The following is a 19,646-nucleotide window of genomic DNA, read 5'->3' as shown; positions in this document are numbered from 1 at the left end:
TAATTATAACACATTCACATAGGTATCATAATTACAGTTAGTATAAATAGTTCTCTAACACATATAAACCTTTTAAGTGAATACCCATTAGATTTCTAGACAATCGAAAGACACCAAGGAAAACGGGCGGATATAGTGAAATGAACATACTATTTTAAAGCTGGCTTCAAATTTACAGTTAAAAGTACTTACTCTTTTTTTTTCTTTATTTTATAGAATCATGAATATTACAATATTCTATGTGTAGTCTTATAAGTAAGTTTATTTAATCGCTCGCTCGAGGCTCGAGTTCGCAAAACCGCCTCGGCTGTAATTTTCAACTTACACGTATAACATAATTCAATACAATACAAAATACTATTCCGTTACAATTTAAATACTTCACAACAAAATGTGATTCTTTGGATAAATAATGAAACTCTCACCATAAAAAAAATATTTGTATTTGTTATAATCACAGATTGACTTTTTAAGATTCAGGAAAATAGATTCTTATTAGAAATAGAAATATGTATATATTTTTGTAGACTTTTTAATACGTTTAGATATTTAGTTATTTACAATAGAAAATGAAAAGTATTTTAATTTTTAAATTTTACTTTTAACAATTAATTATATATACAGACTACTTTCTTTTTGTGCATAACGTTCCAATAGTTATTAAACTAATCGTCTATTTAGACAGTTTTTTTTTAGGTATGTATATTTTGATATAAACAAGAACATTCATGCTGTATATTAAATATATACAGTAGAACCCGTTTAATACGATTTCGCAAGGACCCATCTAAAAACGCGTCTTAGACGGGGAAGCGTATTTATTATACGGGATATGGGTGGAGGACATTGAAAAATATAACGACTAATGTTTGTGTACATACACATACATAGTTATAAAAATTAGTGTATTTGGTGTAAAAGACCTAATTATGCTTCTTATAGTAATTATTTATTCTGGTATGACAAAAAGATTTTGATGCATTAGCAATTACGAAATTTTCAATTCAATTTTACTTTTGCAGTGCGTTTTCTAAATTTTCAGTTTAGAATCGCAAGGGTCGTTTTGCTGTCAGGATCTTTCAGTTCTTTAAGATATTGTGTATTAGTCTTGTCCTGCAATCTTGTTTATGGATCTTTATGATGCCTTGATCTATCTATCTCTTGTAATTTATTTGCGCATTTGGAATTACACGCTTGTGACATGTAAGCGTATTAAATGGGATGACGAATCGTATTAAGCGTTAGGAAATGTATGAAAACATGTCTCAAGTTGTAGAGAGTGGCGTAAAATGACGTATTATGCGGGAAATCGTTTTAAGCGTGATCGTCTTAAGCGGGTGCTCCTGTATTATAAAAGCCTAAAAATATGTTTTTTTATTTTTATTTAATACTAGTACGCGATCAGTGAAAAACAAATTGACACCAGCAATTTATACAAAGCAAATAAGTTATTTACAATAGAAAATAAAAAGGATTTTACTTTTTTTACTTGTCTTTTTTAAATATTTTAATTTGATAACAACAATTAATTATATATAGACTACTACTTTTTGTGGATATTTTCAATAGTCATTTACAATAGAAGCTTACCGGCTAAAGTATACATATCATACATGCAAATTAAACGGAATCATCAACAAACCGTCTATTTAGACCGTTTGTTTTAGGTATGTATATTTTGGTATAACCAAGAACATTCATGCAATATATATTATATATTGTTAAGATTTTTTTTTGTTTACCACCACAAATGAACTTATCTACAAACTTTTCTAGAACTAAGTACACAATCGTTTTGCAAAACCAAGGTTTTATATCATCTATATAGTCCCTAACACTATAGTAAGACTTTCCTATACTTCATAACAACATAAAAGTATATTTTACAGTAGAGGCTTATAAAATTTGTAGAGGGATAAAAGTATATATAGATAGCTTTTGTATTAATAATCGTACATGTTCAAAATTTAGTACCCTTAATATTATATTTGTTCATTGTTTTTGCTTTAATTATTTGTATTTTTAGTTTAGTGCTATTTAGCTGTCATATAGAATAGCTACATAGTTAAATTTTATTAAGTTAAGTTAACACGTATTTATTAAGTTAAATTTTATTAAGTTAAGTTAACACGTATTTATTAAGTTAAATTTTATTAAGTTAAGTTAATTATATAATGTGTTAGCGTAGCATCTCACAATTTATCAACACTCACTTAATAAATATTCTTCATTTTTAGTAAATATTAAATCGTAAGTATTTTCATTTTTTACTAACCTTTCTAACACAGCTATAAATATAGTTAAAATTCTGTGAGAAAAAACACTCCGCTTATAATATTATATAATAGCTCCTCATCTCACTATTTTAATGAACACTCACTCAATAAATATTCTTCATTTTTAGTAAATATTAAACCGTAAGTATTTTCATTTGTTACTAACATTTCTAACACAGCTATAAATATAGTTAAAATACTGTGAGAAAAAAACACTCCGCTTATAATATTACATAATAGCGTTGCATTTCACTATTTTTATCAACACTCACTAAATAAATATTCTTCATTTTTAGTAAATATTAAACCGTAAGTATTTTCATTTGTTACTAACATTTCTAACACAGCTATAAATATAGTTAAAATACTGTGAGAAAAAAACACTCCGCTTATAATATTACATAATAGCGTTGCATTTCACTATTTTTATCAACACTCACTAAATAAATATTCTTCATTTTTAGTAAATATTAAACCGTAAGTATTTTCATTTGTTACTAACATTTCTAACACAGCTATAAATATAGTTAAAATACTGTGAGAAAAAAACACTCCGCTTATAATATTACATAATAGCGTTGCATCTCACTATTTTTATCAACACTCACTAAATAAATATTCTTCATTTTTAGTAAATATTAAACCGTAAGTATTTACATTTGTTACTCAACATTTCTAACACAGCTATAAATATAGTTAAAATACTGTGAGAAAAAACACTCCGCCTATAATATTATATAACTAAATTCATTAATTAAAAAAAATATAATTTGAATAGAAAGATTTCAAGAAGTAGGTATGCCTCCTTATCGAACATTTGTAACTACGTTATTTTTGCAATTTCATCTCGATTTTTTTATCTATATCTATATATAAATGAATCCATATAATATCCCTTTTAGGGGGGGGGGGGGGGGGGGTAATTGAAAGTTTACATCGAGTTTCACGCGGACGGAGTCGCGGACGTCCACTAGTTAAATATGAAAACCTTTTTTTAAGACATTTGACATAAAAAAACGATTTTGCGAAAACTCAAGTAAGCGTAGTATAAATTATTCGTATCGAAATACCCATAAACGAACTCTGTTCAAAGAGGTATTATAAATTATCTAATTCAATCAAACTTATAACTGTAGTTATTGTGTTTCATATATATTTTATTAGGTATTGTATTATCCAGTAATTATGTTATTTAACAAATAAATACTTGGATTTACGCATACCAACATTTGTTGATATATAAATATTAATTAATTTTATAGACGAAATTAATATACATACCCATACTAAATTTTATCTTTCTAGTATTAACAAACTCTGGATTATCTTACTGACAACTTTATCTTTTTAATTAACAAGGGAATTAGTATGCAATTTTCGATTTTTAAGTTGACGATTTTACTTTTTAAATAGCGATTGCTAAATAGCTGTTATAGTTTTCCTTGTAATATAATGATTTTTATGTATCCATAAACAACTGTGTAGTCCGTAGAGGGTGGGGACACTGGACACTAACAAAAATTAGCTCTTATTATATAAAGCTTAATATTTTACAAAGGGATACCTACAGCTTTCTAGTATTAATAGTCTCTGCGCTAAACCGCGGACAGACGGACGGACAGATGGACATGACGAAACTATAAGGGTTCCTTCTGGACTACGGAACCCAAAAAGTAAAAAAAGGTAGATATTTTTCTATTCGAATTATTTGGTACACGCTAGGTTTTAATTGTTTTTGGGGATGTTTAAAAAACTATTACCTGACATACTTTAAGTTACGTTAATTTATATTAATAGCAGTAGATACATCAATTAACTGAGTGCAGACGGACGGAAATGAGTAAAGAAAGTCGTGTTAGTTACATTATTTATAACTCAAGAACGGCTGGTAGCTTACAACCAGAAGATTGACATAGGATACTTAGGGTAGGGGTAGGATAGTCTGAAATAAAATCTATATTTTTATTTCCAATAATTCACACTGAGAAATATTTAAAAAATAGTGTTAAGTATATACAACTGGTAGAAGTAGTATAATAATAGTAGAATCTATTAACACATTCATATATTTTTGTCATTTTACTTTTTTATTATTGTATAATATTTATCTGTTTTACACGTGACAAAACTTTTTCTTAATTATCATTTAAATCTATCATACTTTTTTGGATTTAATTTTTTAATTAATCTATTTTCGTAACACGTATTTGACTTTCTTTTTTATTTTGGACAACAAAATTTGAATTGTTTACAGACTCCGAGTCTCGGTAATCTCGAGAATGGGGCGCGTCAAAGGTGTGAGACCTCTGCCCGCAGCGAGACGCCTCAGTTCGATTGCCTGGACACTTCGGCCTTGGCCCCTACTGCGTCGTCTATTCCTTGGAACCGTCAGAGGGCGTTTGCGGAAGAAGTAATTGAACAGCACAATAAAATTATTCCGAAAATAATTGTCGCCGATATAATATATAGCACTTTGAAAGACCGGTCGAAGGAGGGCAAACCATATAGCATAGTAGTAGTGACTGTCGCTAGGCTCTTCTAACGTAATATAAATAAGGTAGGGTAACCATGACAGAGCGAAAGTCAAATAAGCAATCAATGCCAACACTGTGTAACTACACATGTTAGGATAAGAAGCCGTACGTCTGAATCGGATATCGGTGTGTGTGATATATTTTAATTGATATACACCAACAAGCAATTTACTAAAAGTAGTTGTCCCTGGAATAAGATAAAACAGAGTTGCCGTCCATATCCTGAAGGTAATGTTACCAAAATGCTTCCGATTACAGTAATCATAATCTAAATCATACAAGACGCCAACGCATGCTAAAATATATGAAACAATAACTGACGCAACATTTAAAATTTTTGTGCGACGCGTGGTAATGACTTTCATGCATGCCCTGGATCCTGAAATCCAGATGAAAAGCTCCGTCGCGAATAGCTGTTAAAGAAAAAAAAACCATTAAAACAAACTTTTAGGCATAATTAAAAATTGATATACATTGAGCTTTTTTCTTCAAGCCCTAGAATGGGATCTCAACTGAAATTACGTGACAATGCAGTTGTATGGCAGGTCCATAAATCTGCTACGTATCAAGTCATACAAGTCACATCAAGTTACATCAGTGGACGCCTGCCATAAGACTTAGTCGTTTAGTCTACCGAGGCCTACTGACAACCCATCCTGAATATCATACAGTAAGCAGATAACATTTCTCAGTTGATTTGATGTTTATTTTAATAGCCTGTTAATAAAGAAGAAATTAGTGAATATGAGCCAATTTGGAAAATATAAAATCCTAAACTGACCCGACCTGGGAATCGAACTCAGGACCTCTCTGTTGAAAAACACTAAATGAACAAATTCAGCATTATTTTAAATTGAATGACAGTGCACAACTTCTTACTTGACATCTATTATACAGACATCTTTGAACGCGTACTATTTAAATTAGGGTTGTACAAACAAAGATGTGACAAAAATATAATTTTTACTGAAATAGTAATCGGCGTTTCATTATTGCAAGCATTCATTGCCGATTCAGATGCCGTGAATAGCTTTATTTTGTGTTAAGTAGATACGTCATTCGTATTGTAGGTACCACGTGGAGTTTGCGCGGGCTGTGCTATGGTTTTCTGTTTAAAACCGACGTCAGAAAGAGTAAGGGAATGTTTTTCAAGCGTATGTATGTACCTACTCGTATGTGTGTATGTTTGTGGATATGTCCATTTCTTTGGCACGCCTCACAACTGGAAGGATTTTGATATACGAGTATGAGGCGTCATTTAGTATGACAGAATTGTGGTGTAGTGACATAGGCTAAACCAATTTTCAAAATGGCGCCCGTAAATGAAAAGAGATGGGGGTGGGTGAGTTTTTTATCCTAACAATATATATCAAATCAAAAGGTCAAGAATAGACCATTACAAAAACATATTTATGACATATATGTATAACTGATGAGAGATGATACTGATGGGCCTTGAGATGTCCCCTCTGTGGATAAAATAATGGAATAGATTTTAATATTACTTACCATAAAAGACACGTTTGTGATGTAGAGGGCCGTCTCGACTATGATTTGCAATACCTTGCAAACATTTGGCGTGTCCCATTTGTTGGATAGCAGGATTACAGAACTCGTTCCCATCACCAAAAATGTGACCATGAAGTCTGCCATGCCCACGATGAGGAGATGTATATACCCTGGACAAAAAGATGACTTTAATGAGCCTTTTCCGGCATAAGAAACAATTATATCCTAATAATACGAGATCCAGCATAAAAAATATATACCCTCATCTATTATTTAATTGTATTAAGCAATAAATGATAGAAAATATTCACATTGACACATTGCACATTGGTTGCCTATTTAAACTGCGGCTAATTAGTATAAAATTGTTCTTTTTTTATTTTTTTTGATCTAGTTCAAAATTGATAAAGGAAAGGTTGCCTGCTTACACACTGTAAATGTGGGGTTCGTATAGCGTCTCTTATTTCAAAAATTTCATTCAATAGGGATGATGACAGTTTTTTAAATTGTATATAAATTAAGAGTATACTAATAGCAAAACAATTTTGTAAAAGTAACAGGGTATCTGCGATCATTACTTTCGGAGCTACAGCCTACAGGGATTTAAAGGGTCAGATATGCGGCGCTGCCGCGGATCCCTGATAAACGCCTCATACAAAATGGCACGATTTAGTGACGTCGTTGGCTCGCTGATCGTTAGGTTTGTATGGGCGTTCAAACAAAATTACTAATATCTTTGTTATTTGTGCGTTTATGTTTATAGTTTATTTATTAAAAAATGTCACATTTAATGTAAGGATGCTAAAACTGTATGAATTTTCATCTTATTACGATAAAAAAAATTAATAGATTTTGAAATTTTATAATCTTATTTATTTTGCAAATATCCAGACAATCTTTGCTTTTTATGTATAAATTAGTTAACATTGACCTTATTTACCTGAATGTATCATAAAAATCAATATATTCCAACCTAGTCATCATTCCCATTATCGTAATGTATTTAATTACGCACATGTGCCGTAATGTAATGTAAAATGCACATGTGCCGTAAAGTAATATAAAATCTTTATCATCCATCTAAAAACGATACGGTACTTTTTAAATTCTTAGCAAAAAGTTTTTAGGTAAGAAAAGTGCTCAACATTTTATGAATTAAATTAACTTTGTAAAACACAAAAATATTAATTAGCTTTATTAGTAATAAAGCTAATTAATTATATTATAAAGCTAATTAATTAAATATTATGCATTTCCCTAAAAAAACGCACGCACTTCGCTATCTGTACATGTCATATGGAAAACAGGCAAAGATGCAAATTCACTTTCAGAAAGTGTGTTCAAAGTGCGTATCCTAGCAATTAAGTTATAAAACGTCGTATGACATACGTGCGCTTTGATAATTATAACCTCTGCTTCTTACTATATATTATTGCAATATCGCCTCGGTTGTAATTTTTAACTTATTTCGTAATGTATGTACTATTATATACTCTTATGGGATATTTAGTCGTCTAATATGTCAAATTAAAGCTTATTTTATGTTTCATTTTACTGTTTTAGGATGCATTTGATCTTTTTTGTATGAAAAATGTGCTTGGCCGCAACTTAACTAGGCAACTTATTTGCAATGTGTCACTGTGAACATTATCTATAATTTATTTATTTATTGTATGCATTTTAAAAAATTAAATATCACATGTCTCAAAAGGTGAAGAAAAACATCGTGAGGAAATCTGCATACCTGAGAATTTTCATAATTGTCTGCGTGTGTGAAGTCTGCCAATCCGCGTTGGACTATTGGCCTAACCCCTCTCATTGTCGAGCTCAGCAGTGAGCCGAATATGGGTTGATAATGATGATGAAGATGATATATCCCTATCTCTAATGCCGGATCTTTGACCATAAGGGTTTTAAAAGCACCCGCTATATTCACCGAGGGTAGGTACAAATCATAATAACACTACATGACAAAACATGACACTTCAATGACATAATAATACTACAGACACTTTTATTATTATGTGTCAATTTTAGTACAAGTAACATTTCAAAGAGTAAAAAAAAATTGTTTTAACTAACGATAAGGATTGGGGGGGGGGCAGTAAAATGGGTAGATTCCAACAGCTTAGTTTATCGTTAGTAAAACAACTAACATGTTAACCATAGTTTACAAGGATTTGATATTTTGTAGCGCGTATATAAATAATAAATAAAAATATAAATTATTTATTAATCACACATTAACAAATTTCTAATACAATAATAGAGTAGATATCTGGCTCCCAAACTAGCTGTACTGTATCTTCGGAGCCAGTGGATTCCCATTAGTGTTACTTATTAAAATTAACCTATGCTAAGTATAGGTATCTACATAAGTAGGTAACATATTTGTATGAGTGTTTTTTATGCAAATAGGCTTGATTCAACCTGATGGCAAGTGTAGATACAGTCTTAGACACGCTTGCCTAGAAGATGCCTATTCACTCTTGTTAAAGATACCTTAGTTAAGACTTAGGAAACACACATTTCAGTAGGATATCCCAATCACTTTAGCAGTGCGTATGAGAAAAGACGACGCAAAGCGTTTTGTACGAGTCCGAGGGATACCTACAACATAGGGATGAAAACCTACCCGATGTATTGGTAAAAAGGCGAAAATGGTATGTATGGTTTACAGTGGTGCCTTGTTCTACTTGTCCTCTGACAATCAGTTATCATTCCACTATGTAGAACTAACCCATACACAGCTATATAGCCACACCAATTATTGTATAGGACCTGCCTCGCTAGACGTTACTTTTCTGTCAAAGTATATGATCAACGATCTAATGCTATTATAAAAACTGGCTCTATAGAATCGATGTTAAATAGTTGTAATCGTGTTTGTCGGTTAAAGAGCTCCGTAAAAATTCCTTTTTGTGTAATTGAATTGTGTAAAAAACGGGCAAAAACTTCTAATTTAGTAGAAGATATATACAAAATCTAAGCTCGTTTTCCTCAGAAAATGACAGACAATTTTGTTCGTGACTATGAGTGCGATACAGGTCCTTCTATAATTGGTCTGAGATAGCTACAAACGAATACCCTCTCGAAAAGGGAAGGGGAGAGGGGCCCTGGTTCTTAAATAAACCTATATTATCATCTCACCAGAATACAAGACACGTCGTTCTGCGGGGATGCCTTAACTATTAGAATCTCACTCGCTCATTTAAATACTGTTTCTTCATTAGATCTACAGAAACAGCAATGAGGAGTAATACTGACGTCCTGGATAAACCTGAACGTTGTATTGCCTCTCGCTGTAATGTGGTCTTAATTATTCAAGAAGGCGTAATTATTTAAACGATCTAATCACATTGTGTTATTTTTAAAGTGAATTTATGTTGTAAAGATACTTCAAGAGCGTGTATCAATTACATCTTAGGGTATCCATGTTATGAACCTCCGGTGCTTTAAAAGTAGCTGTGTATTATGGGCAAAACGATAATTAACGGGTTCTAATCAATAGACAAGCCAATTGAAATATTTTTACCCTTAGAAGATCAATATAATAGAAAAATATATGTTTTATGCATTTACATGAGGCATTTTGAAATAGTTACAATGTTCTAATCCTGATCTTCTACTTCTAGGCCTCTCTTTAATCTGAGATCTATCTTTAATCTGTAATTCTGTAGTGTGCTTTAACCAAATCTTTTAGCAATTGAATAATTCAACATGTTTTAACAAACATTCAAATACCTAAACATCTGAATAATTACACTATTATTATTATTCTTTTACAAGTTAGCCCTTGACTACAATCTCATCTGATGGTAAGTGATGATGCAGTCTAAGATGGAAGCGGGCTAACTTGTTAGGAGGAGGATGAAAATCCACACTCCTTTCGGTTTCTACACAGCATCGTACCGGAACGCTAAATCACTTGGCGGTACGTCTTTGCCGGTAGGGTGGTAACTAGCCACGTCCGAAGCCTCCCACCAGCCAGACCTGGACAAATTAAGAAAATCTCAATCGGCCCAGCCGGGGATCGAACCCAGGACCTCCGTCTTGTATCCACCGCGCATACCATTGCACCACGGAGGCCGTCAAAAACTAAAAAAAACTAAAATGACAAAAGTGAAATACAAAAATTCAAGTAGGCACTCATAGGTTAAGAATACATAATAATTATGTCCTACGCTCAAAGATGGTTTTAACATCACCAACGTGTAAAGTGAGGATAAAATTTTTTTACTCGTTTAACTCATAGGGTACATAGGGGATTAAAGTGCTAACTTAATCTACGCAACCCTACTCTTCGCGTGGTCCCACACGCACTTGGCCGGTTTTAAAAGATGCAATAGATACGTACCTATACTTGAAAAAATGTCTTTAAATTCTTAATAGCGGAGCAGCAAAGCATTTAAAAATAATTTGTCAATTCGCTTAAATTTGGTCACATAGCTATAAATATTGAATAATAGTTAAATGTTATCTATACTAATAAGTTAGAGGAAAAATTATATTGTTTGTTTGCATTGTATAGGCTCCGAAACTACTGAATAGATTTGAAAAATTCTTTCACTGTTGGGAAGTTACACTATCCCCGTGTGCTAAGGCTATATTATATTTTCAAAATAATTAGGAAACCTTCATAAACTCCAATAATGTAACCCAAGGTGTAAAAAATTACCTAAAATATTGTTTACTTCGCCTGCGCTGCAAAAACTATTGATAATAGAATAAAATAAAAGACAACGACTTTGCAAAACACATAATTTTTTACAAAAAATAGGTAGGGGCAAGGTAGAGGTAGGGTAGGGGCAGGGTAGGAGCTGGGTAAGGGTAGCGTAGGGGTAGGGTAGGGGTAGGGTAGGGTAGGGGTATGATAAGGGTAGGGTAGGGTAGGGGTAGGGTGGGGGTAGGGGTAGCTGTAAGGTAGGGGTAGGGTACCGGTAGAGTAGGGGTAGGGTAAAGACAGTGTAGGGGTGAAACCGCGGAGCGTCATCTATTTATACGGTTTATACCTACATAATTTAAAAAAATAACTGGTACCTACGATATCAAAAAATTCATGCTTTCTAATAATGCAGCGTAGCATAGATTTATAGCCTATATAACTGAAATAATTTTCAAATCGAACCAGTAATTCCTGAGATTAGTTCGTTTAAAAAAACAAACTCTTCAGTTTTATAATATTAGTATAGATTGCTATAGATTATTTCTTATCAAAATAAACTACTTCAGATTCAAGACTGCTTCAATATCTTTATTTAATTTTTGAATTATTCATTTCAAAGGATACTTAGGGTAGGATAAGGGCCTACCCTTACCCTACCCTAAGTATCCTATGTCCGTCTCCTGGTTCTAGACTACCTCCTCAGTAGCCGTTTTTGAGTTGATAGGCGACTACATAACTTTTTCTAATAATTTTCATTATTAAACTTTTGATATCTTTTGAATGGAATGTCCGAATAATTCAAAAATTAAATGTTGTGTTGTGTTGAATAATTCAAAAATTAAATAAAGATATTGAAGCAGTCTTGATTCTGAAGTAGTTTATTTTGATAAGAAATAATCTATAGCAATCTATACTAATATTATAAAGCTACCTTACCCTAGGGGTAGAGTACGGGTTGGCTAGAGGTAGGATAGGGGTAGGGTAGTGGTAACTACTGAATAGATTTGAAAAATTCTTTCACTGTTGGGAAGCTACACTATCCCCGTGTGCTAAAGGCTATATTATATTTTCATATACTCCAATAATGTAACCCAAGGTGTAAAAAATTACCTAAAATATTGTTTACTTCGCCTGCGCTGCAAAATCTACTGATAATAGAATGAAATAAAAGACAACGACTTTGCAAAACACATAATTTTTTACAAAAAATATCGCAACAGCATAGCAAAGGGATAGGAGTATGGTAGGGGCAAGGTATAGGTAGGGTAGGGGCAGGGTAGGGGCAGGGTAGGGGCTGGGTAGGGGTAGCGTAGGGGTAGGGTAGGGGTAGGTCAGGGGTAGGGTAGGGTAGGGTAGGGTAGGGTAGGGTAGAGTAAGTTTAGGGTAGGGGAAGGGTAGAGTTAGGGTAGGGTAGGAGTAGGTATATAAAACATGCAAAAATATTAACAGGAGGAGGTGAAATAGGGGTTGAAAGTTTACATCGAGTTTCACGCGGTCACGAGGACGAAGTCGAGGGCGTCCGCTAGTAATTAAGATTTATTTATTTATTGATCTGATTTTTGTTAGACATTGCAGATTTAAATACCAATGTATTTATATATACCTACATATAGTTTCATTTATTTTGTAGAAGAAACGCTGAGAGCAATAATAAATATTTCTATTTCATTAGGATGACCCTATTTAAAAAAAAAACCTGGAATAAAATGTTTGAAACCGAAGTGTACTAGAATTTTTAAAACTTATACACTAAACAAGGTTTGTAAATTGGTATAAAACTTGTGTCTACTCTTTGTAGTTACGAAATTGTTCAAAAAAATGTATTATGTAGTTAGGTGGAGTATCTAACTGTCTTTAAAAAATACTTGGTTTTAATAAAATGTTATAACACATCAAAATAAACTGATAAGTAGTAGGTATATATGTATTTCTATTGCATAGCTTGAATATTAAAAATTAACTAGGTAGTTTGCTTGTAAATAAAGTTAACCTTTGTCCGAGCATTTTCAGACATGCAGTGTTATTGATACGTGATACTATTTCAAAAACAGGGAATTCTTGATGTACTTGAATAATATTTTGTTAGTACAAACATAGGGAGATAAAAATATAATATGATAAAATAACCACTTACCCACTGTCCGTCTAATATCCGCCATAACCACAGAAGCGATGAAAAATCCATTTAGCACCGAACCAATAAAACAACAGAGCAGCACAAACATGAATCTTTGGACTCGTGGATATGCACTTGATAACATCAAAGGTGAATAAATTATTTCGGGATCTGCAAAAAAGGAATTATTTCAAAATATATAAAAACCTGGTTAATGTCTCATTGTTACCAACTTTGGACATCGAGACATTTATATGGGACCAACGAGATCACAAGTATCTAGATCAAAAATAAAATTAATAGTTTTTGGAACATTATGACGTTATTTATAAACGATTAAATAATAATATTACAAAAGCAAATTTTGTGGTATTGTAGGGGTTCTGGATCTACTGAACTAATTTTGAAAATTCTTTTACAACTAGAAAGCAACGTTATTTGTGAGTGGCAAAAGCTTATATTTTATCCCCTTAATCTCAGGAGAATAGTTTGTTGGAATTAAGAATAATTAAGAAGTTAAATTTTGTTACACATAAAACGTAATCAATCTAAAAGTAATTTTTGAAATTGTTATTTAATTAAAATATAATATTTTTAAATTATGATTAACAAACAATCATTTTATTTTCAAATTCACTGTAGTAAATAGTACGTACCTGTTGCATTTAGCGCGAGTCTTGCACTGATATGCGTTAATTCCGACATCGTTGATCAGAGTCCAGAACAGACTGCAGGTTGCAGCGCGTATGAAACTATGAAGTGACGTTATACTTGCTTACTGCTCCCGGATCCTTGTGTGTATTAACTTACATGCGCAATAAATTTTTCATGATAGGCGGGAATCGGAATATTTCAAACTGTATTGATTATACTAAAATATTAGTCACTGTCACTGTCACTGTAAGAAGAAGTCGTGGCTAATATATTTTAGTAACCTAAATGCCAAATTAGGTTAAAGATTAATTAATAAGATATTAGGAATTAATTGATAAAATATTAGGAAATAATAATGGCGCGGCTAATAAAACAAATATCTACTTACGTTATTACTGTAAATTAACTAGGTACGCGACAATTTTTACTAAATTTACGAGTTTCTCAACACACATTGTTTAATTTCAAATAATCAAAGGATAATTCTAGGCATTCTCGTAGTAGTGAAGATATGTTTTAACTTCAATTTTAAGGGAAAATATAATCAATACAAGAACTCTTACCTCGTTTAATGCGTTATAAACTTCTGCGAGAGGTGTAGGTATTTTCTTTTTCTTCTGCAAGCCAAAATACCAGTTTTTATAAGTCATCGCTCGAACATCAGTTGGTAAGTTCGCTTGATCATTTAAATAAAATTAAACTAAACAATAGGAACTCAGTTTGTCGGTAATTTCTCAATAATCTTAAGTTTTTTGTAAACCTGAAAGGAGATCCTTAAGTGAGCGAATTAAAAAAAACTCCTTCTTAACTATATTAGGATTAATAGGATTTCGCCGCCGCTGAAACATAAAGACTAGCTCATTAGACCCACCCGGGACCCGACCCGCACCGCCTCGTCGCTAGGCGTCCACTTGTCGTCGACAGGTGGACGTCGTGTTGTCCACCAGTGATCCTCGCGTGTCTACTAGCGTTTGGCCCTAGGGCCACAAGGAAAGTTTTGAGTTCAAACCCCAAAAAGTTCAACACATTACATTTCATAAATTTTTTTCTACATTTATACACAAATTATTACTTTAAAATATTACGCGACTGAAACCGCGGGTCACAGCCAGTGATTTTAAAACAGTGCCGCCGTAGTAATCGTCGCTAAGACGCGGGCTCAGCTCAGGCACGCTCAGGGCTGCCGTTACTCGTTTCGCTTTCGCATAATATATCTGGTTTCACACCTTAAAGGACGTGTCGCCATAAGTATATACATAGATAATACATGAAAGGTCAAGGAGCAACTGAAATTATACTTTTAAAGACATAATGTAAAATATACCTACGAGTATCTTTAATATAAATATAAATGGACAATCTGACTTTTACTACGACAGTAATGATAACTATTTTGTTGTAAATCATTCATCATCAGTCGTTTAATTTTTAATTAATCGTATGCTTTTTTATTTTACAAGGCTTATTACTTACGGTGCTTACACTCGTTCCTACCAACATTGTTAAGAATTTATTGATTTAGCGTTAATTTTGTTGATATTGTTTATAAAACATTGATGGTTTTATTAATATAATAATACTAGCTTTTACTTTCAACTATTCCTACTTAAAAAATCACGTTAATTCGACACTCCGTTTTGCCGTAAAAGACAGACAAACAAACAGATACACACATTTTCACATTTATAATATTAAAGTAAAGTATGGATTATGTATTTTTATTAATAAAGTTTCTAGTATTTTCTTTCCGCTGTTAAACGTTAAGGTTTATAAATAATTTCACTTTAGATATTACTAGTAGGTAGGTATATCCTGTGATATAGATACCAACGTTTTGAATGAATAGGGATCACATTTTTTGGGCTTTTACCATTAGAGTTTGGTACTAAATGACGGTTGGTACTAAATGTATTTTAGATATTTTTAAGTGTTTTGGAAATCAAACAAAAACAGGCGTAGTCATAATAATGATTAAAAATTACCATATAGCTTGGTACCAGATAGTTTAGTAATAATAGAAAAAAATTCGTGCGTCTATTATTGTCAAACTATTGACTGAAGCCAATGGCAATGGAGGAAAGTATCCAAAAATTCAAAACAAACGATGATCGACAAACACCATTGAAAAAAGCACTATAAAACAGATTATAATTAATATTGAGTACTTAGTTTGTTGATAACAAATTGTAGATGACATTATTTTGTTGATTCGTACTTTTTAGAGCATGATTTTTCAGTAGGTAGTACGGCATTTTATTTTTTTAAACATAGGTATTTTTATACAAATATTGTCCGACAACAGCCACAATTATTAATTTAAAACTTACCTTTTTTTCTTCGTTTGCATTGATAAATAATCCTAATAAATTCACAAAAGTTTAGAATATCACTGCCAATAATTTCAAATGTCAAAATCTCATTAGAAATTTATTTTATTATACTACCCGCCCTTTGATTTTATAAAAGTAATCTCAGCGAATTTAAGTTTGATTTTAGCTGGAGCGTGGTAAAATCTACGGTCCGGCTAAAGGTTATGAAGTTTTGAATGTCTCTTAAATAACGAAAAAATTACTCTGCGCGACCGAAGTTCGAGAGCGAAGTTAGCGTCTCGGCGGCGCAGGTCATTTCTGTTAGAAGGATGAAAAGATTAATTGAAAATATCATTATTATATATTTATACATTTTATGTTCTATCTCATTAGAAAGAAATATCGACATTTAACGCTGATGTAAATTGATGTCAAAATTTATTCGTACGCTATAAAATTATGCAGAAAAACATAAACAAAATCTTTTCTAGGAAGCTCGTATATTCCTAGAATAGATTTAATCATTATGTCGATAAAGAAAATAATTTACTAGTGTGCGCTAAATTTTGTAGCCTATTTATTGTTCGAATCACTTTTTGTAGGGACGCAACCGATCTATAGTACAAAATTATTTTTGGGATAAATGATGTCAAACAGTGGACCAAGTAACACAGCTTGAAAATTTTGGAAGAGTTTTCGCCAGAGTTCAGTTGGAAGAAGGCACCCAGTGATGATGATCTTCCAAATCCATAAAATTTTGATATTTTGTTAAATTCATGTTATCATTTCATTTAGGAAACATGCTGCTAATGCCATCTAGGAGAATTATCGTTACACTAACAAACTTTAATTTATTTTAATCTTTATGATAATTTTCTTTTTCATAGATATAAAAATTTATAGGTAAGTAGTAATAATGGGTTTTTGATAGAATTATTTTTGATGCCAAAAGAAAGTTAAATTAAAAACCAGTAATATCGCGCAGTGCCATCTATAATTACGCCATTATAAACTTCGCTACACAGACGAGCTTCGCTATAAGTGGCGAGCTTGACTGAACGGAAATAAGATGGCGCTACCGTTTTTCCCTCATAGGCCATACAGACCAAAGATTACAGTGTATTATTGAAATAGATAGGCTACTCTAATTTTTTTCGGAACGCCTGTGATAGCGCCATCTAGTAACTAGCCACAGAATTTTTAGTACAGTATCCATTATTGTTATAAAAATAATAATGCATATTTTTTGTAAAGGAGAGAGATTTTTTAATTTGTAATAGTTGAAGAAACCAATAGAGAAAAACAAAAAAAAAGACAAAAAGTTTTCCATCGATACCCCCGGGCTCGAACTCAGGATTATTAGATCGTACCTTTGTTATACACCACTAGGCCAAATAACTATGTAGAACGTCGTTGAAATTAATGTACACTTACTGTCTTTCTTAAATAATCCCTTTGCTTTAGAAATACAATCACATTCTTCCTATTACGCGTCATAATTAAAAGGAAAAATAATTCTTTTTTTTACGCTTTTTTTCAGTGCTTATACGGTTTCAATCTCTAAAAACATTTTATTACATACACACCTTAAGTCATTGAATTTACTATCCTGGAATCTTAAATCTAGAATGTAGATGGCGCTGCTTCATAAAGATTTCACGTTCTTCTAAGTTCCCATGGCATGATACAGACTACTTTAGTATTTCAGTCGAGTACCAACGATTTTTGGGCGGTATATTCGAAAATTGTTCGTAATAATATAATTAAATTAATTAAAAAGAAAATACTAATGACACGCTTGCGATGTTCCGCACACCCGGGTGTACGCGGGCCACGCCCCCTTGCTACTTCAGCAAGCAGAGTGTAACATGTGGGGCTAAACCCATTATAAACTCGGTTTCTATTTAGGCGAATTCTAAAAATACCTCGAATATAATGGATCTTTTTAGCCCCTTGTATAACAATCTACTATTCTCAACAGCAATTTGTATCTTCTATCCGTAAATAATTCTATCGACCTGCTTATATTATAAATAATAAAAGCCCATTTTGGGATGTGTCCTAAAGTGAACGTAAATCATGAAATCAGCTCCTAGTGCAACATAAAAGAGAAAAAAGAAATGAGGACGCTATAGTTCCTAAAGCCTAGTACGGACTACTTTAGCATTTTAGTCAAGTAGGTAGCGTGTTAAGCTACTTGCTACTACCCATAAATAGTTCGCACTCGATTATACTGCTAAAGTAGTGCGAACAATCCTTTATTGTCGTCAATAGGGTAACCCTGTGTTCTGTCATCCGATTGGGATTTCAACTACCTTGATACTTAATAATATTTGATATTTTGATACATAGGTAATTATTATGTTCTTATTTTAAATAAGATGATCAAAATAATATTATTATTTAATATTGCATATAAATTAATTTTATTTGGAAGATATTTACTATCTAGCCCCGAAGTAAACATCAGTGTTATGGGTATTAAAATAGCTGATTTTATGATTTATATTTATTAGATATATTTAAATTCAAATCAGTCTCATCTAAATAAATTATAAATAATGTAATTCGTATGGTAACTATCCTAATTTCCACTATGATTTTAATAATCTAATATAGTGAATAACTATCAATAATAATTGGTTGCTCTATAATGACAGATCTTTGTGATATTGACAGTAAATGCGTTGCCACACGCAACTTTTTACTTCCATTTTTATTAACTTCTGCTCTATTATGTCGCAGTATACCTTCGACCATAGTCAAAGCAGTATAACCATGGCTGAAACTTTAGTACAAAAATTTTTGGACGTAGGAGATTATGCATGTGTTGGTTGCGAACATAAATTAGAGGTACAGAAATCAGACAGTAAGCGTACATTAATTTCAATCACATCCTACGTAGTCGTTTGGACAAGTGGTGTTAAAAAAATAATAAAGTAATCATGAGTTCGATCTCTTATTTTTGTTTTTCTCAATTGTTTGAAACTAATCTATTTCAAGTGTTTTATCAAATCTCGATGAAATTAAAATCAAAAATCTCCATTTATTAAATTGCCGCTGTTTTAGTTCTAAAATATTCCGTTTGCGGAACTAGTAGCGCTGCTATGTCGTTTTCGTTTTCGTGTATAAATAAATAAATAAATATACTTAAACAATACATATCACTATCTAGCTCCAAAGTAAGCATACAGAGTAGCTTGTGTTATGGGTACTAAGATAGTTGATATTATAATATTTATATACATTTATAAACTACATATAAATACTTATATAATGTATAAATACACACAGACACTGGAAAACATGGGTGTATGTACCTTCACTTCTTCTCCTTGGAGTAATACATTCTTTGCTCATGGCCATGGGTTGTATCTTTATTTCTCGTCTGTGGGTTGTATGAAGGGGAGGAAGCTAGGAGGAAGTTTCAGCTTCAACTTCAGTTTCAATTATAAATTAAAAATGTAAAATCATTACTGAAAAAATATATATTTTATATAAAATATATATTTTTTATTCTATAAAGAGGACGCCATCTTTTACTTCATATTTAGTCTATGCTTCAATCTGACGTCTGTCACT

The 19,646-nt window shown here is 32.1% G+C and overlaps 1 protein-coding gene across 1 annotated transcript; it reads right to left on the bottom strand.

Annotated features, from left to right (window-relative positions):
• Nucleotides 1–3,194: 3,194 nt before the first annotated feature.
• On the bottom strand, nt 3,195–16,218 carry LOC112049119 (uncharacterized). Its single transcript, XM_024086898.2, has 6 exons — nt 16,083–16,218; nt 14,319–14,515; nt 13,758–13,999; nt 13,120–13,272; nt 6,320–6,489; nt 3,195–5,223 (listed from the first exon to the last, which is right to left on the bottom strand). Exons 3-6 carry the CDS (start codon nt 13,804–13,806, stop codon nt 4,525–4,527), a joined length of 1,071 nt encoding a protein of 356 aa, XP_023942666.2. The 5' UTR covers nt 13,807–13,999; nt 14,319–14,515; nt 16,083–16,218; the 3' UTR covers nt 3,195–4,524.
• Nucleotides 16,219–19,646: the final 3,428 nt, after the last annotated feature.

This window comes from Bicyclus anynana, chromosome Z (assembly GCF_947172395.1).
Source record: "Bicyclus anynana chromosome Z, ilBicAnyn1.1, whole genome shotgun sequence".
Taxonomy (NCBI): Eukaryota; Metazoa; Arthropoda; class Insecta; order Lepidoptera; family Nymphalidae; genus Bicyclus; species Bicyclus anynana.
The sequence above is the reverse complement of the archived record's forward strand: the minus strand, read 5'-3'. Positions and strand labels throughout refer to the sequence as shown.

What these genes read in the sequence shown, in the direction of transcription:
- LOC112049119 (XM_024086898.2), bottom strand. Translation starts at nt 13,806, where the DNA reads ATGTCGGAATTAACGCATATCAGTGCAAGACTCGCGCTAAATGCAACA. An exon ending in ACTCGCGCTAAATGCAACAG is followed by an intron (nt 13,273 to 13,757) that starts GTACGTACTATT and finishes CCTTTTTTGCAG; the next exon opens with ATCCCGAAATAATTTATTCA. An exon ending in GGATATTAGACGGACAGTGG is followed by an intron (nt 6,490 to 13,119) that starts GTAAGTGGTTAT and finishes CTTTTTGTCCAG; the next exon opens with GGTATATACATCTCCTCATC.